At 34.8% G+C, this 26,424-nt stretch overlaps 3 protein-coding genes across 8 annotated transcripts; 1 reads left to right on the top strand and 2 right to left on the bottom strand.

Annotated features, from left to right (window-relative positions):
* Positions 1-281: 281 nt before the first annotated feature.
* hhla2b.2 (HERV-H LTR-associating 2b, tandem duplicate 2) lies at positions 282-3,665 on the top strand. The gene is made up of 5 exons (XM_077244864.1): positions 282-396; positions 1,009-1,314; positions 1,542-1,799; positions 2,412-2,539; positions 2,771-3,665. Exons 1-5 carry the CDS (start codon positions 351-353, stop codon positions 2,822-2,824), a joined length of 792 nt encoding a protein of 263 aa, XP_077100979.1. The 5' UTR covers positions 282-350; the 3' UTR covers positions 2,825-3,665.
* Positions 3,666-4,989: 1,324 nt separating this feature from the next.
* cip2a (cellular inhibitor of PP2A) lies at positions 4,990-18,835 on the bottom strand. Of its 6 annotated transcripts, none has more exons than XM_077244857.1 (22): positions 18,760-18,835; positions 18,361-18,491; positions 16,497-16,644; positions 16,286-16,401; positions 15,413-15,507; positions 14,582-14,678; positions 14,349-14,471; positions 14,046-14,191; positions 13,887-13,962; positions 13,216-13,443; positions 12,429-12,588; positions 10,284-10,425; positions 9,649-9,748; positions 9,433-9,551; positions 7,737-7,926; positions 7,441-7,515; positions 7,247-7,357; positions 6,818-7,014; positions 6,589-6,702; positions 5,700-5,782; positions 5,467-5,585; positions 4,990-5,345 (listed from the first exon to the last, which is right to left on the bottom strand). In XM_077244857.1, the coding sequence occupies exons 2-22, from the start codon at positions 18,460-18,462 to the stop codon at positions 5,196-5,198; spliced, it is 2,691 nt and encodes an 896-aa protein (XP_077100972.1). In that variant the 5' UTR covers positions 18,463-18,491; positions 18,760-18,835; the 3' UTR covers positions 4,990-5,195. The 6 variants fall into 6 exon arrangements, with proteins under 6 accessions (XP_077100972.1, XP_077100977.1, XP_077100975.1 ...); XM_077244862.1 differs by having other exon boundaries at positions 16,286-16,398; positions 18,580-18,823; XM_077244860.1 differs by having other exon boundaries at positions 16,286-16,398; positions 18,734-18,800.
* A 1,423-nt stretch (positions 18,836-20,258) lies between these two features.
* Positions 20,259-26,201, bottom strand: LOC143751503 (SH2 domain-containing protein 1B). Its single transcript, XM_077244063.1, has 4 exons — positions 25,842-26,201; positions 21,651-21,714; positions 21,321-21,501; positions 20,259-20,963 (listed from the first exon to the last, which is right to left on the bottom strand). Exons 1-4 carry the CDS (start codon positions 25,973-25,975, stop codon positions 20,905-20,907), a joined length of 438 nt encoding a protein of 145 aa, XP_077100178.1. The 5' UTR covers positions 25,976-26,201; the 3' UTR covers positions 20,259-20,904.
* Between the last annotated feature and the right edge of the window lie 223 nt (positions 26,202-26,424).

Below are 26,424 nucleotides of genomic sequence, written 5' to 3'. Positions count from 1 at the left end.
GAACACATACTAGTTAGAACTGAATAGTCGATATCTGAATGACGGATCCCCAATAAGTATCTAATGAATAAGAACTAGTATCTATTTAATAGGTATCTAAAAAATAAGTAGTAGCATGAAAATAGAGACTAGTATGTTTAATGCCATACACGACCATCGGTTGGTTTTAGTGTCTCACTCCTGAGTTGGGATTACAGGTAATTGAACAAAGATCAAGGATGATGCGTTTTGCTTTGTAGGAGGAGTTCTAGTGACAATTCTCTGTTAGTCAGCACAGAGATATGTCAAATCAAAAGAAAAAACTAGCCGACAGACTACACGACACACAAATAGTTTAATATTATGTGATTATGAAGCTGGTGATCTTGCTGTGGATTCTGCCTGTAACTTTAGGAGGTAAGAAACTAAAGTTATATAAATATGTATAAAATATATACTGACATTTATTTGCATGTCTGATACAGATCAATACAGCCTCAAAAGTCTCACTAACTCAACCTTGTTCTGTCACATAAGCTCCTCTGTAATTCAATCTTTAATTGTATCAATGTTAATTTAACTTTTTATCATGTAAACGTCATGAACTACAGGGTGATTGTTTTTATTGTTTACAGAAATAATTGTTATCGACCTCAGAAGTACTGTAATACATCTACATTTTAGATGAATCATTTTTTTCTCATACTAATGTTATGATCAATAATTTAAAAAAAGATTGTTTTAAATACTTTCAGCTGAAAGTAAACACATCAGAATAGGCTTACTCAGATTTGAACTTTGATACAAAAGTAAATGATTGAAGACGAAACCAGATGATCTATCGAGGCCAATTGAAGTCAATTTTCAGTCTATTTCAGCTTAATTCTCCATGACCTTATTTTTATTATGTTTTATTCATGATTTATATACATAAAATGACTTGCAACACACATGACAGTGGTTGAATACACCTGTATAATCTTATGACAGTATGTTTGTGTTTTGTTTTTGACACTGGTGTTTCTGCAGACATCTATGTCACTTGTCTCTACTCTGCGGAATGCTTGTTACCTTGCACATCCACCAACCTTGACATCATCCACTGGTACAAGGATAGTAAACCAGTGCATTCATTCTATTACAATCAAGACCAGTTGGGCCATCAGTCCGAGGACTATAAGGGAAGAACCTCCCTGTTACCGGAATCTCAAATCAAAAATGGAAATTTATCACTCTTACTAAAAAACCTCAGGGTCCAAGATGAAGGCCGATACAGGTGCTACACTGCCAATGAAAAAACAAATGAAGAGAAGTTTGTGTATGTGTCTGTAGAAGGTGAGAGGAAGAATTTCTTTAACTTTTAAATTAAAACTTGAAAAAATGACTTTTTAAAGAAAGTCTAGTCATATCTCATGAATGTTCTTTCCTAGGAGTCTAAATGTGATGCTATACTTATGGTATATAGTGGGGGAAAAGCATTAGAAATATTCATTTAAAATTACACAACCAATATGACCTTATTTAGAAAGAGAAAATAATACTGTGACACTATTTGTTTTTAGCTCCAATTAAATCAGTGGATATCACTTTAAAAAATGATACCGTCACCTGCAACACCAGTGGAGTTTATCCAAAACCACAAGTCTCGTGGTCCTCAGACCCCCCCGCGAACGAGACATTGAATACTTTCCAGCAAACAGAAGAAAAACTGTTTATGGTGACAAGTGTACTAAAAGTAGTTGTCATCAGTAGTACCTACAAATACACCTGCTCGATAACCAGTAAGGACAGGACAAAGACAGCTACTCTGGAAGAGCCAGGTAAATTGAAATATTGTTGAGTTACAGAATATATAAGATTATAGGTGAGTAATAAAGGCAGCTCTATCTTAGTTTCATTTTCCACTACTGTAAATTCCATTGAAGGAAATAACTGCTTTGGAAGAGATAAGATAAAACTCTCAAAGTGAAAATAAAGCCCACAGAACATTTTTAGTGATATCAGAATGTAACATATTCTGTTTCTGAAATCTCAATGGAAGAAATATCCAGTAGCCGTTAGTTTACACCACAGTAGTATTAGGGGGTGGGGAATTCTTATTCTGAAGCATTTGATTGGTCAAAAATCTGTGGAGTGCAGGATGAGTCATCATGGACTGATGTGAAACGATGTGTATTGTAAAAAGCACTATGCAAATATATAAGAAATGTGAATTTAATAATTAAAGAGCAATTGGGAACATACACAGCAACAGTGCAGATTAGGACAGATACATTATGCAAGCCTCAGTTTCATCAAGAGGTATATCAACATTTCTACTATAGAAAGCTTCAGGTTTGGTTTAGGTAAAGCAATAAAACAAACACCAATATATATATATTTCAGTTGAGATTTCAGTCGAAGAGATTTAATCCTCTTTTCTTTCCGTACAGGTTCGGGAACAGCCAACTTTACAGGATCGGCAAGGACCGGCATTATAGCAGCCATAGCAGGCATTATTGTTGCCGTTGCTGCCATTGCCATTGCCATTGCCATTTTTTTTGTAATGAAGAAAAAGAAGGTGAGTTTTTTTTTTGTTTTTTTTTATTGTTATGTAAGAATTTTATTTATACATTTGAAATTTAACACAAAAAAATGTAAAGAGCTTTGAGTCCAAAGAGATAGGACCATTATATATACCATATCCACTGTTTTCATTTCATTCAAATTAATCTGCTTTTAAACTCAGAACTGTATGCATTTTACCTCAATATGCTAACCTAAAACTGAGCTGCCATGTGCCTTTACACAGAAATTTTCCGGAGATCCAAAGTCTGAGAAAGAGAGCGTTGCGTTGACTGAATAGGAAAATAATACACAATCAAAAACATGACATCTCATCAAGTCCATGCAGAGTCCTTTGGAGATGATTTAACAATTTGTGGATGGCAAAATGACAAGAAATCCCAGCACCTTATCTTGCGTATTCATATTTATTATTTCAGGACTTAAATTAAATGAGGACCAGTTAAAGCCTGAATATAAATAAGAAGACTATTGAAGGCAAAGACTTTACGTGTTTATGAAACACGTTGTAATTTCCAAGTTTTAGCTTTGGTTTGAGTCTGAAGCATCACTGAAGCAGTCACTGCCCAGACTCGATAGTCCTTCGAAACTCACTGCCAGTTTACAGACCTCCACGCTTTGAGGTTTAAGACAATGTTTTCTGCATACTGAAGGACTTTTTCTTCTATCTTTCCCATTTTTAAAATATTTTACATTACAGTAGTGGATAGATCAGATTCTTGTCATTCTGTTCTCAGTTCCGTGACGTGAGCATGAAACCAGTTTTTGCAGATTCCAAACTAATCCAACTTTCTTAAGAGAACAAAACTCAGCAGAGTCAGTCCCTCTATAGCAAGTTAGGAATTTTAGTAAGCTTAGTTACTATGACAACATACCAACACTACAATGATTATCATATTTAAGCTGTCTATCCACCTGTCGATTAATGAAGACACTAAACTAGGGACTTTATAGAGTCAATCGTGTTTTTTTGTTTGTTTGTTTGTTTGTTTGTTTGTTTTTTTGCTGCTCTTTTACATGTAAACTGTTTGGTTACAGTCTAAATTGCAGTTTTATTTAATTTAATGAAGATCAACTTGGCAATGAATGTAATGATGTAAATAAATACTTTTCTAAAATGATTATGTAATTTCCCTCATTCTATAACAGGGCTTGGTATGTCACTGTAAACTTTATGAAACTCTGACTCACATACGAATCAAGTCATAAAGGAAATAATATCTTTAGCCTGAAACGGAGACACACCTCCAGCTATAAAACAACAACTCTTCATCATACGATTCATTTTACAAATAAATCAGAATTTGGTGACGGAAAAATAATTGTTCTTAAATTTAAAGTCTAGGAAATCTACAGGAAATTTTTTTACAGGAAGCTTTTTATTCCAAGTACAGCTTTAACTTAAAGAAAATGGTTCCACAATTCCTTTTTAGTCTGTTGTTTGTGGTTACTGATTTATCAGTTAGTGCATTAATCTGACAAACTGTGAGAATCTGAGAGAATGTTCAAACAGTCAGAAGTGAGATTAACTGAAGAAACATTCACACTCAGGTGTCAGAATATCACTCAAAGAGCCAATGTGTGGCATCAACTAGTCAAAACTATGAAAGTATGTAACAAGTCAGGTTCTGACAAAACAGAAAGTCAAATGCAACACTGAAACTTGAATGTTAAAAGAGTAAAAAAAAAATTCTGAGCTGTATATACTGTCATTTTTTGTTTTTCTACATACTGCAAACAATAATTGTTCAAAGTTGTAAATAAAACAATTTATTGGAGAATATTTTGCACACAAAAAATACTATTTCAGTCCTTTTCAGAGTTACGCTTTTGTATACCTGAACTTGTTCTGGTTTATTTGCACATTATGTTGTGTTCTACAAACTAGTTTTCTAAACTACACTAGTAATTCAAACTTAAACTAATAATCAATAAACATAATTTAAATGGAAGAGTGCACTTATGAAATAAATAAACAGAAATAATGTGAAATCAGTGATTTTTCCATGAAATCATTTTAACAAGGAAGACATACCTTTAACATGAATGGCCCTGATAAAACACACTTTCTGCTGTAAAACATTATTCTTATCAAAGTGAAACTTCAGAATGATCTCTGAACATTTGCTCTGTTGTGCAAGACCCTTAAACCACTTTTGTAGGAACATAATTTATCCAGTTGGCCAGAATGCCTCTGATAGACATTCTATGATGATCTGGAAAAAATTTCTAATTATTAATTTTTTTTTTGTAGTTGAAGCATTAACAATTATTCTTTGTTTTTCAATTATTCTGTTTTTCAATTATACAATTGAAAAACAAAAAGGGGGAAAAGGTTTAAATCGTGTCTGTCAAAAACTGTGCTTGTACGGCGCCCTCTCGTGGCCAAGGATTAATATTTCATAATCCTACACATATGATCCACTGAATAATTTCAGTCTGAAATAATTTCAAATGAATTTAATCCAAAATGAAAGCAGAATTCATTGATACATACATAAACTCACGAAAGTATGAAATCATTGAACAGATAGATTAGTGACCAATTAAAAAAGAATACAGATTAAAAGTGACAAAACAGATAGAATAAGTTATTTTCACTTCATTAAGCGTGTGAAGTATTTCATCGCGTGTACATGAGAATGTGTGTGTCACAGAGAGAGGTTGGCGGTGACGTCCTTGAGTTTGCCGCTGCTGAGACTGTGTATCATGGCGATCATTTGTGTGTGTTTGCTCAGATCTTCCTCCATCTTCTCCACCCTGGCCTCTAGCTGGGACTTCTGCAGCTCCAGAGAGGAAGCCTACAAAATGAGTGCAACAACAGAAAACACACTGGATCATTATGCGGCCTATCTGTCGTTTATGTGTGTTTTGTTTAATAGACAGTATGAATTGAGAGGTTTGAATGAGTGTTGACAGTACTTTGATACTGCTGTCCTTCCTGGCTTGCTCTGTCTTATTAAGCTCTTTCCTGAGGCTGGAAATATTCTCCTCCATCTCATGGATCTGCTCTTCTTGTCTTTTCAGCTCATTCTGAAGACCTAATACAGCACAGCAAGACACATTATTGTATACTTCTCACCAAGCACACAAGGGTGTATGACAGAAACATCACAACGTGCATTAAACCCATATGATTCAAGCTTTTTTCTCACCTGATATATTTCTGTCTTTCTCTAGCACGTCTGACTTTAGGCCCTTTATCAGCTGTTCTTTTTCTGACATCTCTGCAAGATTCCTGAGCAGACAGAACACCAAATATTTGAAAATCATTCAATAATTTTATAGGTATTCATTTTCTATCAACAGTCAAGTTTTTTTGTTTTATCAAGTTAATTATTATTTTGAGTGTAGTAATAAAGTTTTTTTATTGCTATATTAATATATACTACTAATAATAATAATAATATTCTTGACATATTCAGGGTTGGTAAACTAACTCCAATAAAAAATAACAACAATAATTTTCATTAAATTAATATTAATTAAAATTGTATATATATATATATATATATATATATATATATATATATATATATATATACATACATAAATACATACACACATATATAATAATAAATAAAGTATAATAAATATATTTATATATAATAATTATTGTTATTTATACAATAATAAATTATTATTATTATTTGTTTTGTTATTGTTAAAAGTATAACAACAACTATTAATGATAATATTAATATCTAATTCAAGGGTGGCATTCCACATAACCCAGCTTGAGAAAAAAAAATAATAATAATAACAATAATATTTTTATTATTTGAGTTGGATTATGTAATAATCATAATATAATAATTGTACTAATTTAAAGGTGGCATGAAGCACAGTCTAACTTTAATAATAACAACAAATAATAAAACAATAATATTTGATTAAAACCTTTTTAATAATAATAATAGTAGCAAAAATAATAGTAATATAATCATTAAGATTATGATTATTATTAGAATTGGGTTATGCTTTATGCCCCCCATGAATGAGTCAATAATCCCTGACATTCAAACCACTGTTTCAAACACTGACCTCTCCTGTTGGAGTTTAAATCCCTCATTGATCTTTTTCAGCCCCTCGGCCTGCTGGGTAAGAGAGATATGGGCAGCCTGCAGTTCCTTCAGCATCCCTTCACCCTTGTCATACCTAAAAAAGGGAGGAGGAGAAAGAAGAGGTTGCTTATCTATAACAAATCACTTGACGGATGCATTCCTGAATGACTAAGAAGCTGTCTCTGAGTGTGTGAGAGAGGGACACTGACCTACTGAGCAGCTGGTTGTATGTGCCCTTCAGCTCCTGATGCTGGTCAGCCACTGCCTGCAAACGCCCGTTGTGTTCCAGGAGCTGCTGGCTGTCCGACTTCAGCCTCTCCACCTCCAGCAGCTGATCATTCAACTCCGTCTGCAGATCCTCTTTCCTCCGCTCTGTGTCTTTGAGGAGAGAGGCTAATTTACGTGCCTAGAATGGGGGAAAAAGATTGGAAGAAATGAAAACTTTGAAAAGAGCCAAACAGCAATAAACAAGAGAATAAGACAGAAAATAAATGTGCTCATACAGTCGCATATATACATTTTAAATGTGCTAAAAATAAATGTGCTCATATATGCAACTCAAGAAACATGCATTATTAAATGTGGTGTGGAAATTGTAGGCAGGGGGAAAAAAATATATTTATGTCTATTTGTGAAACCTCAGCTTCCGCCTGAGCTCTCTGACAGCGGTATTGGGCAATAAGTCGATCAGCCTGTGACAGTGCGACTGCTTTGGCCTCCAAAAGGTCCTGCAGACGGCTCTCTTTACACTACATAGACAAAGTACATAAAATTACAAACATCTGCACAAGTTAAATATACACAGGAAGATTCTACATGCTTGGTCACTTACCGCAAGTGCAGAAAGCTTCTGCTCATACACATCAATGACCTCAGACATGTGTACATCTTTGACCTTCTCCTGTAACTACAACACCACAACATGAGAAAACAAAACATGAGTTTGATTCAAATGCCTTTGACGATGTTTGGTTCATTATTCAATCATGCCACCCACTTGTTGAAACAATTCTATTGTCTATTCGGAAATACATGCGGCTAAACCCACGATGGAACATTTGCAGACATCGTGGTCACAGGTCTATTAACTCAGCTGCCAGCTGCACATATCCAGACACATGCAGTCACCTCTACTCCGTTCCGAAGCTTCTTGATGAGGCTGTCTATACTGTGGTAAGCAGAACCAGAGGGTTCGGCATGCATCATGGAAAAACTCTTCCCCGCGAAGGACACATCATCACAAGCAGAACTGCTTCGGATCGACAACTCACTGTCCCTCTGACGATATGCATTATTTGCAGCAATACTGTCCCCTAGACTTAAAGAAATGAAAGATTGAAGAAATTAAAAATAGTTTTATTCAGGTAGGATCAGAGTTGAGTATAACGCATTACAAAGTAACTGTACTGTATTCTAATTACTTTTCGTGATAACGCAGTAATGTAACTTAAAATGTATGTAATTTTATTACAGTTACTGATGTCAATAAAATTAAGTTACTTGCGTTACAAATGTATTGTTAAGAAAATAATATTTAGTAAAATGCATTTCTAATCACGTTTGGCCGGCTGAGTCAGTTAATGAGCATGCGCTTTAATGAATTACCGTAGAATTACCGCTTCGTGAGGCGCGCACACACGCAAGGTCTCCTACTCAAATTTTAAAAAATTTGCGGGCATCAGGGAGCCGCTATCAATATGCAGGAGACTCCCGGAGCTTCCGGGAGACTTGGGATGTCTGCAATATTAAATTACGGAAAGAACTGAGTTTCACTTTGTGTATTACTGTAGATTTAATAGGTTTTCAAAGTAACTTGAAAGTAAAGTAGTTAGTAATCTGATAACTTTTTACTTGCAGTAATCAGTAATCTAATCAAATTACAATTTTAAAGTAGTAATTAGTAATTTGTAATGGATTATTTTTAGTAACTTACCCAACACTGGGTAGGATGCATTAAATTAATCATAAGTAACAGTATACTATTTAGACAATGTTGCAAAAGTTCCGTTTAAAAAAAAAAAGCTGTTTTTTTTCTATTCATCAGTGAATCCTGAAAACAATATATTATGCTTTTTTAAATCAGTATATCAGAATGTTTTCTGAAGGATCATGTGACACTGAAGACTGGAGTAATGATGCTGAAAATTCAGCTTTGGAATCACAGGAATAAATGACATATTAAACTAGAAAACAGTTATTTTAATTTGTAATAATATTTCACAATTTTACTGTGTTTTTGATCAAATAAATGCAGCTTAGGTTAGCTAATTTCAAAAACAAAAAAAATCTTACCCCCATTTTAAATGGTAGTGTATAATTTGGTAGCTAAACAACATTCACACAATTTTAGACGAAAACAGTACTTGAAAGTGCAAAAACTTCCCACCACAATGCTAGAGTGTTGTGGGTAATAACCAAGGTGTGATTTCTAAGGACTTCTGAGCGTTTTTAATCAAGTTCCTAAGTACATTCAATCATTAAAGGAATAGTTAACTTAAAAATGAAAATTCTGTTATCATTTACTCACCCTCAAGTTGTTTCCAACCTGTATGAATTACTTTCTTCTGCTGAACACAAAAGAAGATATTTTGAAGAATGTCGGTATCCAAACAGTTGACTGAACCCATTGACTTCCATATTATTTTTTTCCTACTATGGAAGTCAATGGTTGCCGTCACCTGTCTGGTTACCGACATTCTTCAAAATATCTTTTGTGTTCAGCAGAAGAAAGAAATTAATTCGGATTTGAAACAAAAAAATGTTTGAACGTTTTGACACCTTAGAGAAGTTGTTCACACTGTGGCGATGTATTCTGTTGACTCACATGACAGAGGGGAAGTCAGGGAGTGGGGCCGCTTCAAAAAGGATGCGAAGCGCTACCTGCACGCGCTCTCTACAGTTCGAGGTCAGAGCTAATGAGAGAGGCGTCACCATGCGCTGATCCTGCATGAAATGGAAAAGAGGTCATGTATAAGGTAGTGTTATAAAACTAATACAGACTGATCAGAAACTCTGAGGAAGGGCAGCATAAGTCTTGTACCTGTAGGATCCTGTAGAAAGACGTCTCCATGTCTGGCATCTGCTGCTTGAGGTGGCTCATCAGTTCTAGAGTCTTCAACACCACCTCAGAGCAAACCTGACTAGAGATACATACGTTAACAACTTTAAAAAAAACCATAATACCTGTGTTTACTATAGTGTGTTCATTGAAAACTTTCACTTCCACTCCTAAAAGTTTTTTGTAGATCTAATGGTTTTTTTTAAGAATTTACTTCTTTTATTCAGCAAGGATGCATTAAATTAATCAAAAGTGACAGTAAAGACGTTTACATTGCTAAAAAAGATTTCGGTTTCAAATAATTATTCCTGAAAAAACACCACAATTTCCACAAAACATTAGCACAACTACTTTTTTACCATTGATAATAATAAGACTTGTTTCTTGAGCAGCAAATCAGCATTTTAGAATGATTGTGTGAACATTTTGCATTGTCATCACATTACAAAATTACATTTTAAAATAGAAACCAATGTCACAATATTACTGTTCTGATCCAGCCCTGGTAAGCTCAGGAGACTTCTTTAAAAACTATTAAAAACAGCAAACATTTTGAACAGTAGTGCAAGTGTCAATATTTTCTCAAAAATGGTATTTCTTCCAAAATATATAATTACCTGAGCTGGTAGTTGGAGGTCGAGCAGGTGGACCCAGCAAGATCCTGACAGTAGGAAAGCAGAAGCTCCACCTGTGACACACACACCTCAGGACTGAGCCGCTGAGACACCAGCATCCTCAGAGCATCATCGCCGCAAAGCAGTGAAAGAGTCAAGGATATCTCTACTATTGCACACAGTAGAATCAGACAGATACAATAAAAGTATGACTATAAAATTGGTAGTCAATTCATATATATATATACACAGGTCCTTCTCAAAAAATTATTTTCCATGATGTAATGATAAAAATTAAACTTTCATATATTTTAGATTCATTGCACACCAACTGAAATATTTCAGGTCTTTTATTGTTTTAATACTGATGATTTTGGCATACAGCTCATGAAAACCCAAAATTCCTATCTCAAAAAATGTGCATAAAATGAAAAGGGTCTCTAAACGAGCTATTAACCTAATCATCTGAATCAACTAATTAACTCTAAACACCTGCAAAAGATTCCTGAGGCTTTTAAAAACTCCCAGCCCGTTTCATTACTCAAAACCACAATCATGGGTAAGACTGCTGTCCAGAAGGCCATCATTGACACCCTCAAGCAAGAGGGTAAGACACAGAAAGAAATTTCTGAACAAATAGGCTGTTCCCAGAGTGCTGTATCAAGGCACCTCGGTGGGAAGTCTGTGGGAAGGAAAAAGTGTGGCAAAAAACGCTGCACAACGAGAAGAGGTGACCGGACCCTGAGGAAGATTGTGGAGAAGGACCGATTCCAGACCTTGGGGGACCTGCGGAAGCAGTGGACTGAGTCTGGAGTAGAAACATCCAGAGCCACCGTGCACAGGCGTGTGCAGGAAATGGGCTACAGGTGCCGCATTCCCCAGGTCAAGCCACTTTTGAACCAGAAACAGCGGCAGAAGCAACTGACCTGGGCTACAGAGAAGCAGCACTGGACTTCAGGCATTTTGGCATTTCCTTCTCCCCAGTCTTCCTCCAGACTGTGGCACCTTGATTTCCGAATGACAGGCAAAATTTGCTTTCATCCGAAAAAAGTACTTTGGACCACTGAGCAACAGTCCAGTGCTGCTTCTCTGTAGCCCAGGTCAGGCGCTTCTGCCGCTGTTTCTGGTTCAAAAGTGGCTTGACCTGGGGAATGCGGCACCTGTAGCCCATTTCCTGCACACGCCTGTGCACGGTGGCTCTGGATGTTTCTACTCCAGACTCAGTCCACTGCTTCCGCAGGTGCCCCAAGGTCTGGAATCGGTCCTTCTCCACAATCTTCCTCAGGGTCCGGTCACCTCTTCTCGTTGTGCAGCGTTTTTTGCCACACTTTTTCCTTCCCACAGACTTCCCACTGAGGTGCCTTGATACAGCACTCTGGGAACAGCCTATTTGTTCAGAAATTTCTTTCTGTGTCTCACCCTCTTGCTTGAGGGTGTCAATGATGGCCTTCTGGACAGTCAGGTCGGAATTCTTACCAATGATTGCGGTTTTGAGTAATGAAACAGGCTGGGAGTTTTTAAAAGCCTCAGGAATCTTTTGCAGGTGTTTAGAGTTAATTAGTTGATTCAGATGATTAGGTTAATAGCTCGGTTAGAAACCCTTTTCATGATATGCTAATTTTTTGAGATAGGAATTTTGGGTTTTCATGAGCTGTATGCCAAAATCATCAGTATTAAAACAATAAAAGACCTGAAATATTTCAGTTGGTGTGCAATAAATCTAAAATATATGAAAGTTTAATTTTTATCATTACATTATGGAAAATAATGAACTTTATCACAATATGCTAATTTTTTTAGAAGGACCTGTATATATATAAGCCAAAATAATAAATTAGCAGATATTTTGAGATTTGATATCAGTGAATAACAATTCCCATATTGTTAGTTCTATGTTGACACTTTTGGTTGTAATTATTTAATTCACTACATATTCTAATTTATTTATAAACTGTCAATACATTTTTATTCAATATCAGTAATGTTTAGCTTGTCTCAATACTATATATGCCATCGGCTGTGTAGATATTGATATTGGCCTTTGAAAAGCCCATTTCGATCGGTTACTAACACTAACAGATCAAACAGACGGCTTGATCTGTGATGCGTGTTGAAGTGTGATGATTTGCGCTGAATAAGTGAGGATATCTAGCAGAAAGTCAACGACACGGCCTGCACGTAGACAGTGTTTCTTTAGCAGCTGGTCTCCTTCAGTGGAGTCTGGAGACTGCAGCAAAACCAACACTTCCTGTAGGAGGAGCTCCACAAACGACTGAGCTGAGCTGCACAGAGAGGAATCAATCGCCTCCTGGATGAACACAAGCAAAAATTAATGGAATAATAAGGCGGAAAGTCTCTAACATGATAACAGATCCCAACCTACATCTCAACTATTTGAATTGTGCATGGAATCCTAATTTATTACAGAAAAATATTATAGAAATGATCAGAAAAATATAATTTATATACAACAAATAATTTAATAAAACATTTGATTAAATCTATTAAAATTATTTGTATTAAGGATGCACAATTTCTTTAATTTATCAGTATTGGTCAAAATTGGATATTTAATTGTGCATCATACATTAAACGCTTATTTAGTTAATCTTTAAAAACACAAACAATTTAACAACACTAAAAAGTAATCTTGAAATGAATATCCATTGTTCATACTGTACATTATAATGTTGTGATGTCTAAATTAATTTTAGGCATTTAAAATGACTGGTTTTATCCATTTATCTAACAGCAGTTCTTGGCCAAAATATGAAAATGAATGAATCATTTATAATTATGGACAGAATTATGTCAGCGCATCCCTACCTTGTACACAAAACATCTAAGGGAGTTCTCTTCTCACATTGAGCTCATTAACTTGGGTGTTGGGAAAACATTGTTCAAATAAACTGAATAGAAAGAAACACCAGCATACTTCAAAAAGCTCAGTCAGCAGGGACAGAGCCTGCATGTAGCACTGTTCTGGACCATCCAGAGGTGAAGTGACCCAGTGGACGAGTGCTAAACTTGGCTCAGACCCTCGAGCCTGGACACCTTTTCTAGTACCAGGCTGTATTCGAGGGGCTGGAGGTCGGAGCACCGTCTGGCAGACGAGCTTACGCAGGAAAGGGACTGAGCACAAAGAAACCAGCAACTCCATAACCTGCACAGACAAGAACTTATTACTATCTGCACCAGTTTAGACTAGAATTTGTCTCTCATTAACCCCTTTCACACATACAGTCTTTATTGGTAAATTCAATTACAGTAAATCAGTTATTTTTGGCAATGGCAGTTGTAACATTACCAATAAATTAACAGTATGAGTGAGTTATGTGTGAACAAAGAATAGGATTACTGGTATGAGCATGTAGAATGGCAGGATGTGCTGACGCAAGAAGTTTTCTTTGGGCCAATCATAAAGCTCTCTCTGAGACATCACCGAGATTACTGGTGATTTGTAAATGGGATCTTACAGGGGTTATATACCCCCCCCCCCCCCCAACCCCCACCCGCCTCGATAGACCATTAGATCTACAAGCTAATGTTTAATGACTAAAATTTGATATATTTTGCATAACAAAAAAAAAACACAATGTATTTCACCTTTGATGCAGTATCAGGATCTTTGCTGTGTAAGAGCCCGAGAACCTCGGACAGACAGACCGATAGGTGTTTATACCTAACGTGAGAAAAAAACATGTTCAGACACTCCTCCTAAAAAGCCATTTCAAACAGTGCCATCGAACTCCAATAAACACATACTTTGTCAGGTAATCAGCTATTTTGGGGTTTTTCAGGAGATCCACTAACAAGTCCACAGCATAATTCCTGGTTAATGTGCCATCTCCATTGACGGTGATATTAAAGATTAGCTGAAAGGTCTGATGAATGTTCTTTGCATTGAACAGCTGAAAAAAAAACCCATCAAATTAATACAACCTCAATACCACACATGAAAACAAGTATAGGTCTGTTTCCATCCACAAGACAAGATGATGAAAAAGATACGTGAGCTTAACAAGCAACAGCGCTCTGTGTTTCAAACTGTTGGGTATCTTGACCTACTTTCTGCCCAACCTCTTCATTAAGAGTCAAACTTGATAAAATGGACAGCGCAAAGACGACCACAGTCAGACAGTTATGACCCAGGAAATTAATCAAGGCTCTGTAGAAAGCCTTCACATTACTCTGCAAAAGAAGAAAAGTAGGCATAATATTTATCAGCAGGTTAGTTCACGAACAAAAATGATAAAAGTTCATATTGAGAGTTTATATGCAGAGCTAATGCCGATTCTCACCTGAGATTTGATGTGTGACTGCACTGAGATGTCATGTCGACAGAGGTTGGCCATCAGGCCCAGGCATGCCTTTACAGTGTCATCATTACATGACTGGCTAAAGACAACATTAAAAGCATTGCATTTTAATACAATCAAATCGTTCTGAAGCATTTCAGTATTTTTTTTCCGATAATAAATGCATACTTAAAAATAAGTAAAAAGGAACAATTACTGTTCGTCTTAGTATACTTGCTCTAATTTAGGGTGTCAAATACACAGTTCTGTGAAATGTTGCTCGTGTAAGCATTTCTGTGCAATAGTTCAATGCATCTTCCACATTATAAAGAGTGCTTCAAGACAGACAGGCCCCCATGATTAAAAGCAAAAACTACACTTCAATTCAGTTTTGTGGTTTTCCACTACACAAGCCTGTTTCCTCTGAACGAGAAACCAAAAAGCGTTTCATAGAAGACTAGGGACCACTTGTCAATATCATGATTTTATATATGGCCCTTATTGACAGCACTTCCCTCAAATATGAGTGGTTTTATTTTTGATTTTTATCATTTGTAACCTGAAAAATGCTCTGACCATAATACTCTGAAAGTATTGGTGTGTATTACTATAAAAATCCCTATTGTGCTAAAAAAAATGCATTTGCTGCTTTTGTTTAGAACTGTCTATTTCACCACTGGTTTTTTAACCCCAAACTTTTGAACAGTAGTGTAGTTATATAGACCATCGGTACATTTATAAACATGAAGAATGCTCTGCTAAAAAGTGGCTGAGCCATCTACTTTACACAAACATGAACACACAAAGCGGAAAAATGAATGTTGTAGTTCTTACACATGTTGCATTAGAAAGCTGATGAGTTCATGGATGTGAGAGACGCAATGAAGAGTCCTCACGTTGTAGGTCAGTCGCTGCAGCACATTAAGGCACTGTGGAGACCATCAGAGACATTATTCACATGACCAAATAAAATAATCCCCAGGGTAATCTGTTTATTTTTTTACTTCAACCCACCTTGAAAAACATCTGTGCAATCAAATGGCATTTAATAAAGTAATTCATACACCGTTCAAAAGTTTGGGGTTTGTTGAAAGAAATTAATACTTTTATTCAGCAAGGATGCATTACATGGATCAAAAGTGACAGTAATGACATTTACATTGTTACAAAAGATTTCTTTTGAACTTTCTATTCATCCAATAATCTTGATAAAATATGTAAGCAGCACAACTGTTTTCAATAATGATAAGAAACATTTCTTTTCTTGAGCAGCAAATCAGCATATTAGAATGATTTCTGAAGGATCATGTGACACTGAAGACTGGAACATTAAGCCATAAGAGGAATAAATGAAAACTGTTATTTTACATTATTTTAAATTAAATTACATTTATAACAACATATTACTTTTTTTACTGTATTTTTGATCAAATAAAATGCAGCCATGGTGAGCATAAGAGACTTCTTTTGAAAACATTTTTAAAAATCTGCCCCAAAACTTTGAAATGGTAGTGTAAGTCAGATTAAATATGAATACAAAAAATAAAAAAAACAATACTGGTCTTAGCTTGTTGGTAACATGGACAATTAGGTCAACTTAAGTCAAAAGATGTCCTCATGTCCATGTTACCAACAAGCAGAGACCGGTATTGTGTTTTGACGCATATAAGTTGCAGACGACTTCTTAAAAAACTGCAGGACTCTCACCTGCAGCACAAGAGGCTCTTCTGGTGTGGTTCTGTTGCAGTGGATTATGGCTGCCAGAGTGCCGGTGAAGTTGTAGCTGCTGTGAAGAGCCTCTTTGGCCTCACCATCAGAAGCTGCTGGGCCATTAAGAAAAGTAAATGCATGGGTAAACAGTTGTGGATGTGTTTGTGACTATGTACTGACTGAATAACTATGTTAAAGAGTTTAGTACCAAACTGTGCCAGCAGGGATATAATGGTCCCTGTCAGTGTGTGATTGGTGTTGGGGTCTCCAGCTACTTCAATGAGTCCACTCAGACACTCGCTGGGCAGCACCTGACCTGAGAACATTACTCCACCACATTTCAGCCCACAAACTTCCTGCAGAATGAAAAAAAAGTATATTAGATATTTTATATTAAAGTACATCATATTTAAAATTAAAACGTTTTTGTCACTTCTGCCCACACTGAGTTAGAGTGTTTGACAATTGAACTTCTTCCTTTTTCCAGTCATTTGTTATTACAAAATAGAGACTGCATTCACACAGAGCAATTTATTGAAAATCAAACTGTTTTCAAATGGTGGCCGTTGGAAAAAATAAATAATATAAATGTGATTAAAATTAATAAAAAATAATATCATTTTGATTTAAGTAAATACAAATATATATATAAACAATGACAAGTAGAAAATAAGATAAATAATACAATAGTACAAAACAAGGTTATTATAGTTTTGCTTTTTAAATTAGTTTTTATTTTAATATCGTTTTCAATTTTACTTTAAATTTTAGTTTAGTTTTAGTTAGTTTCATTAATGGTTTTGTTAGTTTTAATTTAGTTTTTATTTTGCCAACACATTTCTATTTTATTTTTTTTAAGTTTCAGTTTTAGTTTTAGTAATTATAGTTTAGCAGAGCAAACAGAAAACTTCCAGTGTAGCCCAAAGCGAGACGCTTAATTTCAGCAAAGTTTAATGTTTGCCCAGATTACAGTTAACTCTTGTGCAGACATCTTAATAGTAAAAATAAAATGATGGTTTGAGATTGAACAAAGCACCAAATAAATGGAACTTAAACGTATACAAGAAAAAACTATGAAAAATTCAGACAAACTAATTCATATTAAAGATGAAATTGTTAAACATGCCTAGTTTACTTTGATCAGCTGTAGCAGAGTGACCACTGGTACATTAAAAACAAAACAAAACAAAACAAAAAAAGCTCAATTCATCTGACTACAGCCAACACAACCTGCTGTGAAGCCAGTTTGATTAAATAATGTATCTATGCAGTGTGTGAGAGTGTACATGTTTTTCTATCCTGGTGGAGACTTAAACCTGAATGCACACAGACTCAAGGGGACTCAAGTCACTGTGAGGACCTAAATTGAGGTACACAAACTTATAAATCATACAAAAATATTTTACATTTAAATGTAAAAATGCAGAAATGTGTGATGGGTAGGTTTTAGGGGTCAGGTTAGTGTACTGTAAGGAGACAGAATATACAGTTTGTACAGTATAGAAACCATTACGTCAATGGAGAGTCCTCACAAAGATAGAGGATCAGAGTTTCTGTCTGTCTGTTTTTGAATGAGGGTGCTTGTCCTTGTTTAAGTACATTTAGAAGTACAAGAAAAAATATTATATTATTAAAAAATATAATACACACATATTTATAATATATATTTTTAAACAAGTCTTTATACGTGAAAAAATATATATAATTTCTTTTTAAATTTAAGGATGTGGGTCTCTCTCATGATAATATTTCAGAGCCTGTGGCATCTATAAGATTAAAAAACACTTTTAGACCATAACTAAAAGAAATGTATATTGACTATATAATAATGTATGTCCGTGAGAGCATTAAAGGTGAAGAATGACAGCCTCAGTCACCATTCATGTATGGACATGTTGACTGAAACTGTCATTCCCTAACAACTCCATTTGTACTTCACATTATTAAAAAGTCATACGACTCTGGAACAAAGTGTGGGTGACGAAAAGATGACCGAATTGGACAGATCACACAAATAAAACGGATTGTTTTAGCATAGAAACGTTATAGCATAGAAATTTGTTCTCACTCACTTCAATGTGTTTCTGCAGCTGTGATACATTTAAAACGCTTTTGTTATTCCTGTACTGACGGATGGCCAACAGAAGAGACTTCAAACAGGTCGATACATCCATCTTTACCCACAACGACGGTCAATGGCGTCCTTGAAAAAAGAAGAAAAAAATTATAATAAACATGTTTCTATGTAACGTTAAGTTAAGTTGACGTTCGGTTTTGTAACTTAAACATACAGTAGGCTATGCTAGTTGATAATAGACGATGTTACTGAGTTTAAATAACGGATATAACGTTAGATGACTCTCTCCCATACAAAGCTTTAATCAAGCATTGAGGTTTGTTGTATTTTAAATGACATTCTCTAGTATTTATTTAGGTAGTATTTACTTAAAAGTTTATAATAAGTTTCCCACAGCACTATCCGATGCTACAACAGCAACTTCTTCCCGCTAACACTTCGAATCGCGAGAAGAGTCCATTATCCGAAAGGCGTAGGGGGGTTGCTGGCGAAATTTGCAAATGTCTAAATATTTAGATTTAAGATATAGGGTGAAACATTTTACCAAGCAGCATAAAGATAAATGAATGAACTTTTGGTTGTTTTCTCTAAATTTTTATATTAATCAATTTTTTTATGTTCTTAGGAAAGCTTACAACCCCCCAATCTAGTACAAATGGTTAACAGCCAGAAATTGACGTCACACTGACGTAACTACGTTCATTTACCCGTGTACGTCAGAAGCATTGGTTGTTGTTCTCTTCATTTTAGAACATATTTAGATAAAGAATTTACAGAGGTTGGACAATGAAATTCTAACACCTGGGTTTAGACCACAATAATTTATTAGTATGATATAGGTCTCCCTTTGCTTTGCCGCAATACACCATCAATTCGTCTTGGGAATGACAAGTCCTTCACAGTGGCCTGAGGGATTTTGAGCCATTCATCACCCAGAACAGTGGCCAGGTCACTGTGATGCTGGAGGTGGACATTTCTTTTCTTACATGTCTTACTTGCCCCTCCAAAATACCCCATTTTGGCTTACAAATTATCCATGGCCCAAGATTTGCACTGTTAGCAGCAATGAAGCCGACATTTGTCATTGGAATGAGTGACCAAAGGTTTGGCTATCTATAGCAATAGGCTCTTTATAGGAAACCGAGTCGAGCTGCACATTTAATTTGCAGTGATTTGGGCAGCTGTGGCTTTATGTATTTTGGATACATTCCGGGTTAGTACCTAGACATCCTTTTCAGAAAGCTTCTTGCGTCGACAGTTACACCTGTTGGATGTTGGTCATCCTATGTTGTGGTGTTCTGGTCACAGAAGAGCCAACGAGACTCGCACCAACAGTTTGTCCTCTGATATGTCTCCAATTATGTTATGTGGATTGCAATATTTTATGTACAGCTGAGTTACTGCTATGCTAATTTAACTTCCACACTGCTATTTCTGATGGAATGTAAAATAAGTGAAGATTGGTCTCCATGCCAGGCATATGTGTGAAACCTCAACACTTTATTTTAACCAGTGTTTCAGTTTCATTATCCTATCCCTGTATTTGAATGGTATATTTGGAGTCATTTGTATTTTCAGATCCTCAAACAAACAAACAAACTTGAATATAAGAAATACAACTGTACACTTTAACTAGTCAAACTGTAAGTTAGTCATCAATTTATTTCTTTAATTTTGGTCGTAAACTTAAGTCAGTTACAAATACATAAAAATGTAATCAGTTAAATAAAATCTAAAAAAGTAAGAGTCAGACTAGTTTTTAAGATGCAGTCTTAACATGGATGGGCTTATGCAACTGGCCTCTGCTCTTTTTGAAGAAAAAAAAATATTTGCTAATTTAGCCTATAATAAGAAATGAAGCATTTGGAGAAATATGGCAGACAAGTTGACTTCTTTTTTTTTTTAAACTGATTTATTAAAAGACACCAACCTAACTTAAATTTAGGCAGTGACATCAGTTCTCTATTTGGCCATATGGAACAGTGCATAGGAAACTGTTCTTATGTGGGCCCATTTAAGTGGTAAAGTAAATGGAATATATTTACATGTAAAACCTCTCAACATAGCACATTCATTAGGAACAAAATATTTACACTGCATACTTTATAATAGACTCTGTTTGACACAAATGTAGATTCTACAAATATAGAATTGCCACAATGTTGTGAAATAAATAAACAAAATTTAGCACTATTTCTAGGTTTTGAAACACTGACCGTGTAAAATCCTCTGTATATTGAATCATTTATCATTAGAGCAAAACGTAACAAAAGACATTCGGCAAACCAAACCAAACTTTTAGCTCAAATTATTATGATGAGAATAACATTTATAATGACTACAAAATCCACATTACAGCATTGAAATGCACATCCATGCACAAAATCCTACAATTGATAAAATGTGATTCATGTAATGCGATCACTTGCAATTTCCATATCTGAGGTGAAACAGCCCAGAAAGTTCTTTACGAGACACATTACGAGAATTGCACATCTATATCCTTCGTGTTAGATAATCCCGTTATCCAGGCCGAACATCACATTGTGACTAAATCATCTGGCAGAACAACAACATAGTCCCCTGAGCAATCAACATCTGAGAGAGAGAAAAGGTTCACAGTTAGTTAGGGGAAGGGAACAGCTTTGGTTCTAATTCACACATGATTCCTGCTAAAATATGTTATTGTAATCGACTAATGATGTTTTGTCATTGTAATGACCAGTGTTGGAGAAAGACACTTTTAAAAGTAATGCAATAAAAGTAACTTGCGTTACTCATTTGAAAAAGTTATTTTGCTGTAAATTAAACAGTAATGCATTACTTTACTAGTTACTTGAAAAAGTAATTGCATAACTCATGTTACTTGTAATGCGTTACCGCCATCACTTGTAATGACATTGGTAATTGTCTCATGATTGTTAAATCTCTTATATTATAACAGTTGACACTCACTTTCATATTCGTTTTCCTCATCAGGCACTACTGGCTCTGGACATGGCAAAGGTTGTTCTTGCAATGTTTTTCTTTTCAGGGAACGGTATAAGTGTGTTGCAAGTCCTTGATTCTTTTGCTTGTAATGACGAATAAGATCCTTCATCGTCTTGAAGAACTTCTCCTCTACACCTGAGCTAGCCTGAAACAAATAGTGTTGTGACATTTTAATGATTTGTAAATTAATTAATTTATAATTACTAATTTATACATATTTATTCATTTCATTTAATGCTAAATCTGTTATGCCAAAGTTATCAACCACAGAGATCTTATTTTAGTGTGTCCTACCTGTAGAGTGTAGGATCCAGAGTGAGTTTGAAGGATCCTATAAGTATAGACCACTTTTTGTTTACTGTAAAAATAAAAAAATAAATAAAGTAAGTAATTAAGGTCAACATGAAAACAAAATTGACAATTTCTTTTTTTTATCCGTGCACATCATTATTATTTTTTTAATCCTTTAATCAAACTCCCATTGTAAATCAGGTTTATTAGCTAAATTGACTGACTTTTAGCTGTTTGCAATGATCAAATCAAACAAAAGTAATTGAAATAGCTCAACACAACAAATGTTTCAAGTGGTTTAGTGGTTGAATAATTTCTATTATAACTGTATAACTAACTTACTGAAGTAAGTAACCTTGCTTACTCACAGGATCCAAAACCTTTGACTGGTGAAAGTTTAGTCAACATGGAGTATAAAATCGAGCATGGAAACGGATGCAAAAAAAAAAAAATCAAGCTATTCTTCTTCTTCTTTTGTTTAATGGTTATTTACATTCTTGGTGCATATCACCATGCACCTACGGGGCAGTTGTGCAAATTCTTTTAAATTTTATCCCTAATCATTAAAGGGATAGTTCACCCAAAAATGAAGTTTTCATTTTGTTCAAGTTTTTCCAAACCTGTATGAGTTTCTTTCTTCTGTTGAACAAAAAATATGATATTTTCAAGAATGATGGTAACCAGACAGTTGACAGTTGACCCATTGACTTCCACAATAGGAAAATAATACTATGGAAGTCAATAGGTGCCATCAACTGTTCGGTTTCTTGAAAATATCTCCTTTTGTGTTCAACAGAAGGAAGAAACTCATACATGTCTGGAACAAATTGAGGGTGAGTAAGTAATGACAAATTGTACATTTTGGGGTGAACTATCCCTTTAATCAGTTTTTTATCACTATGAACTAGAATTTCATTGTTTGTTTGATGCTAATTGAACAAAAAAAAACAGTCTTTGTTTTACCCATATACATACAACTATAAAATATAATATTATCTGTCAAGCCCAGTGGAGCCTCATCAATAGGGCACGTATGCACTGAACACCTCTGAAGTAAACTAACCCTGGAACATAAGCTGCTCCGGAGCTTCAAGTTCTGCTCTACATTTTTTCTTGTTCAAAAGCTGGTTCACTTGGATACACATCACAAAAGGAAAAAAAAGACCATTGCAACTTCAGTTTTATGCTGACTAAATGTAAGAATTGTGTAAGAATTGATACTATGACCTTGATTGTATGAAAACTAGTGGTGGGCCATTATCGTCGTTAACGTGCTGTGTTAACGTGAGACTCTTATCGGGCGATAAAAAAAATATCGACGTTAATCTATTCTCAAAGTTGGGTTGGGAGCTGAGATGGAGCGTTCACAAAGACTTAGGCCTACTTTTAGTCATTATTTGGGTAGCACACATATTCTGAATGCCTTCGACAGAATTCAAATGAGCCATTTTAATCTAGACAAATTCCAAGATTACAGTGAGATTAATCTAGATTAAAAAAAATAATCTATGCCCACCACTAATGAAAACACTGAAAAAAAACTAATTTCTCCTTTTTACAGTTTTTTAGACGAAAAGACAACACAGTTATGGTAACTGACATCATAATTTCTTGCGTAGTTGTGTATATTCTTGCCAAACACTTTCTTAAGTGTCATGCTTTGTTTGGGTTGGTAGAATCACTGATAAGTGTTTCCGTATCCTCGTTAAGTTATTTTAGAAGCTGTTAAAAATCTTATGAAGCTTAGATTTCATTTTTTGTTTTCAATCTGTCTAGAGTGCATTCTGTACACTGCCATATATAAATGATCACAGCATCAATAAATAAGCAGATGGCTAAGATGTTGCCAAAATGTAAGGCTACTTTATCATCACTGAAAATAACAGTAACACTAACACATAGATTATAGCTGATTTCCATTACATTTTCAACATTTATTTACCATTCAAAGACTACAGAGCAATTGTCCTCTGTTTGCTAATTTCAGTCTTATCATATTCTGTCACCAAAACATTCAGAAGAACACAAAGAAATTAGAAACGGTAACCATTGGATTACTGTTATGCAACTGATATATAATAGCACAAGATGTGTTTTTTGAAGTGCAACAGAATGGAACAGAACGCAGGGGACTTCAGAAAGATTTTTCTAATTTGACAGCATATTAAATATGTGTCATTCATTGTATTCAATGTGCCCAATCTAAACAAACAATTATTACAAAGCCATGCACTTTATGATTACCATTTCAAGTATTTGAGCAGTGTATATATTTTCCAGTGCAACGATACTACTGTGAATAACTAGAACTACCGCTTCTCTTTTATCGCTTATAAAGAGCTGCTTATTTCCCCTTTTGTAAATGTGCGTTTGTTGAATGCAACACCCTGAACCGCACCAAAAGAATCTATAGAATGTAATTTAGACTAGGAAAATTTTGTGGAATAAATATCTAATTATATATTGTGTTTGTGTCTTTCCAGTTAGACAACTTCCCACAATGATATACATTTTTACTTAATTTATGAAACTAGCCCTTAAAATGTTTTTAAAAATCTGGGTATCATTTCTATTAAGGCGGGACTCTACAGATGAATAGGGTAAACATTTTAACTTACATATATCACCATGAAACTTTGCCAGTTGATTACTCGCATGAATAGGAGAAAAAATTTATTGCAAGTTTTCTGTAATTTTATGTTTAAATATGCTAATCAGACCATATCTAGTTAAATATGTACTAATTTGCATATATTTTGAAGTGACGAATCTGACCATTGAAAAAAGCAAGGTTCAAAATTATTTTAGCATTTTGTTGATATATTCAATGAAAATACATTACCAGAGGGGATTATGAATATCTCTTTTCATTACCCTGTAAATCAGAAAATACTGCCAATAGCCTTAAAAAATAGATTTCCGCCCTATTTTTAGGCATAAAATGTCATATAATTCAGGCCAAGAATGATATATCAACAAATCCCTCTGGACAAACCTTCACAGTAGGAATACGACTGTAAAGTTTGGTGTATGTAGGTGATACAGAAGTGGAAAATGCTGTCAGATCCAAATATGGCCATTTTTTTGCAAAAATGTGAATGCGTCAACTGGACCAATTTAAAAATAATACTGCGGTAAAAATGCACGTCTAGGAACGAATGGTTAGAAGAGATATAGATTTAAACATATTTATAGCAAAATATATTCCAAATTACATAATATATTCCAATTTATGTACCCTTAGTTTTGAAAGTAACAACATTTCCACTTTAATTAGAGATAATCACTATAATATCCCAAATACAACTTAACCATTTGCTTTGATTTTCAATTCAATTCACATTTATTTGTATAGCGCTTTTCACAATCCAATCCACATCGTTTCAAAGTAGCTTTACAGAAAATCCATACAATTTAGAGTGATCTGTTATCCGAGTTAACTTTCTAAGTAATGTATTTCAGAAATGTACATACAAAATCACAGTTAGTGAAAAAGGTATTCATTTAAACAATGTATTAATTTAATGCAGAAACAATGAGCTCACTGATTTTCTCTTTATTTTATAAAAATATATATGAATTTATATTATCACTCACTTCTGCGAAAACCACATGTCAGTTTATACAAGTTCACTTGCATAAACTGTTTTCCACTCCATCAGATATTAAAACTTTCAAAAAGATAAAAAACTTTAGTGAGTGAACTTTGTTGTTTTTCTTTGTTTTGTTTAAATAATTTTAGCTAATCACGCTTAGGCTATATTTTCTACTATATCAACTCTGTTCCAAAATTGGCGAAGAAAATATCTGGGATTTATAATATTTCCATAATAGGTCTCAGTAGTCAGCAACACACGTACTAGCTACTGCATTTGTGTGAAAAATGCAACATTTAGTTATTTTTGTCAACACTATAGCTGTCATTACTGATATGTTAAATTTGATGGTGGTGACAACTCAACTGATAAATCCAAAAATCAGCTTAACCCATCCTGCAGTCTCAATTCATTCATTAATTTATGCTAGATATTATTTTTGTATCTGATGATGGTAGAGGAAAATGGAAAATCAGGAGATTATACCCAAAAGAATAGGTCTACATATAGCCTATCCAAAACTTTGCCTTGATAGAGTCTACTCAATTTGTCAGTCAGTTCCTAAAAAATAGTGAATAAGAAACAGTAGGCTTCTTACTAAACACAGAGGCAGAGAGCTCCCTGAATGGTCTCACTGTCACGAATGAGGTAAGTCCCGTCCTTTCCTTTCTTGCAAAGCAGCTCCTCGCATCTCTGTTTACTTATCGGCCCATGATACGCTGGATGGTCCATGTTTCACATCGCACATATGAGTGCTGCCAATTCAATTCATTGCTGTTTGCTCAAAACACGTCTTCTTCCGCAAAACTACATGCAGTTTAGAGAAACGAATCGAAAGGAAACTTCCTTGATGCCCACACTCAGAAATTATGAGACACTTCAAGCCAGTGTTAGCATCTTTCCATCAGAGACTATAAAATAATGCAGACGCGAACCAACTAATTTCACACCGGAAGTCGGTTTGCGCGCGCGCGTGTGTGTGTGTGTGTGCTTAGTAGTGGTCAAAGCCAAGGAAGTGTAATATGTCAAAAGCAACAAGTAGATCACGACTGAAGAATTGTAAAATTCCTCTATTAATTTAACTTACATGAAATTGTCTTTATCTTATAGAGATACGAGAATAGCTAGTTTTTTAAACATAGGCTACAGTGTAGGATATAGCATGTTCACTTCAAAAATTT

This window comes from Siphateles boraxobius, unplaced genomic scaffold, assembly GCF_051911475.1.
Source record: "Siphateles boraxobius isolate OS27281-9 unplaced genomic scaffold, OSU_SipBor_1 26, whole genome shotgun sequence".
NCBI lineage: Eukaryota > Metazoa > Chordata > Actinopteri > Cypriniformes > Leuciscidae > Siphateles > Siphateles boraxobius.
The sequence above is the reverse complement of the archived record's forward strand: the minus strand, read 5'-3'. Positions and strand labels throughout refer to the sequence as shown.

Excerpts from the sequence above, each read along its gene's own strand:
- hhla2b.2 (XM_077244864.1), top strand. The coding sequence starts at position 351 with ATGAAGCTGGTGATCTTGCTGTGGATTCTGCCTGTAACTTTAGGAG. Across the intron at positions 1,315-1,541 it reads TGTGTATGTGTCTGTAGAAG|CTCCAATTAAATCAGTGGAT; the intron begins GTGAGAGGAAGA and ends ATTTGTTTTTAG. Across the intron at positions 2,540-2,770 it reads TTGTAATGAAGAAAAAGAAG|AAATTTTCCGGAGATCCAAA; the intron begins GTGAGTTTTTTT and ends GCCTTTACACAG.
- cip2a (XM_077244857.1), bottom strand. The coding sequence starts at position 18,462 with ATGGATGTATCGACCTGTTTGAAGTCTCTTCTGTTGGCCATCCGTCAG. Across the intron at positions 10,426-12,428 it reads TGTCGTTGACTTTCTGCTAG|TGCTTTGCGGCGATGATGCT; the intron begins ATATCCTCACTT and ends TGACTCTTTCAC. Across the intron at positions 6,703-6,817 it reads TACAACCAGCTGCTCAGTAG|GTATGACAAGGGTGAAGGGA; the intron begins GTCAGTGTCCCT and ends TCCCTTTTTTAG.
- LOC143751503 (XM_077244063.1), bottom strand. The coding sequence starts at position 25,975 with ATGGACCATCCAGCGTATCATGGGCCGATAAGTAAACAGAGATGCGAG. Across the intron at positions 21,715-25,841 it reads GCTCTCTGCCTCTGTGTTTA|TAAACAAAAAGTGGTCTATA; the intron begins GTAAGAAGCCTA and ends TTATTTTTACAG. Across the intron at positions 21,502-21,650 it reads CTGGATCCTACACTCTACAG|GCTAGCTCAGGTGTAGAGGA; the intron begins GTAGGACACACT and ends TATTTGTTTCAG.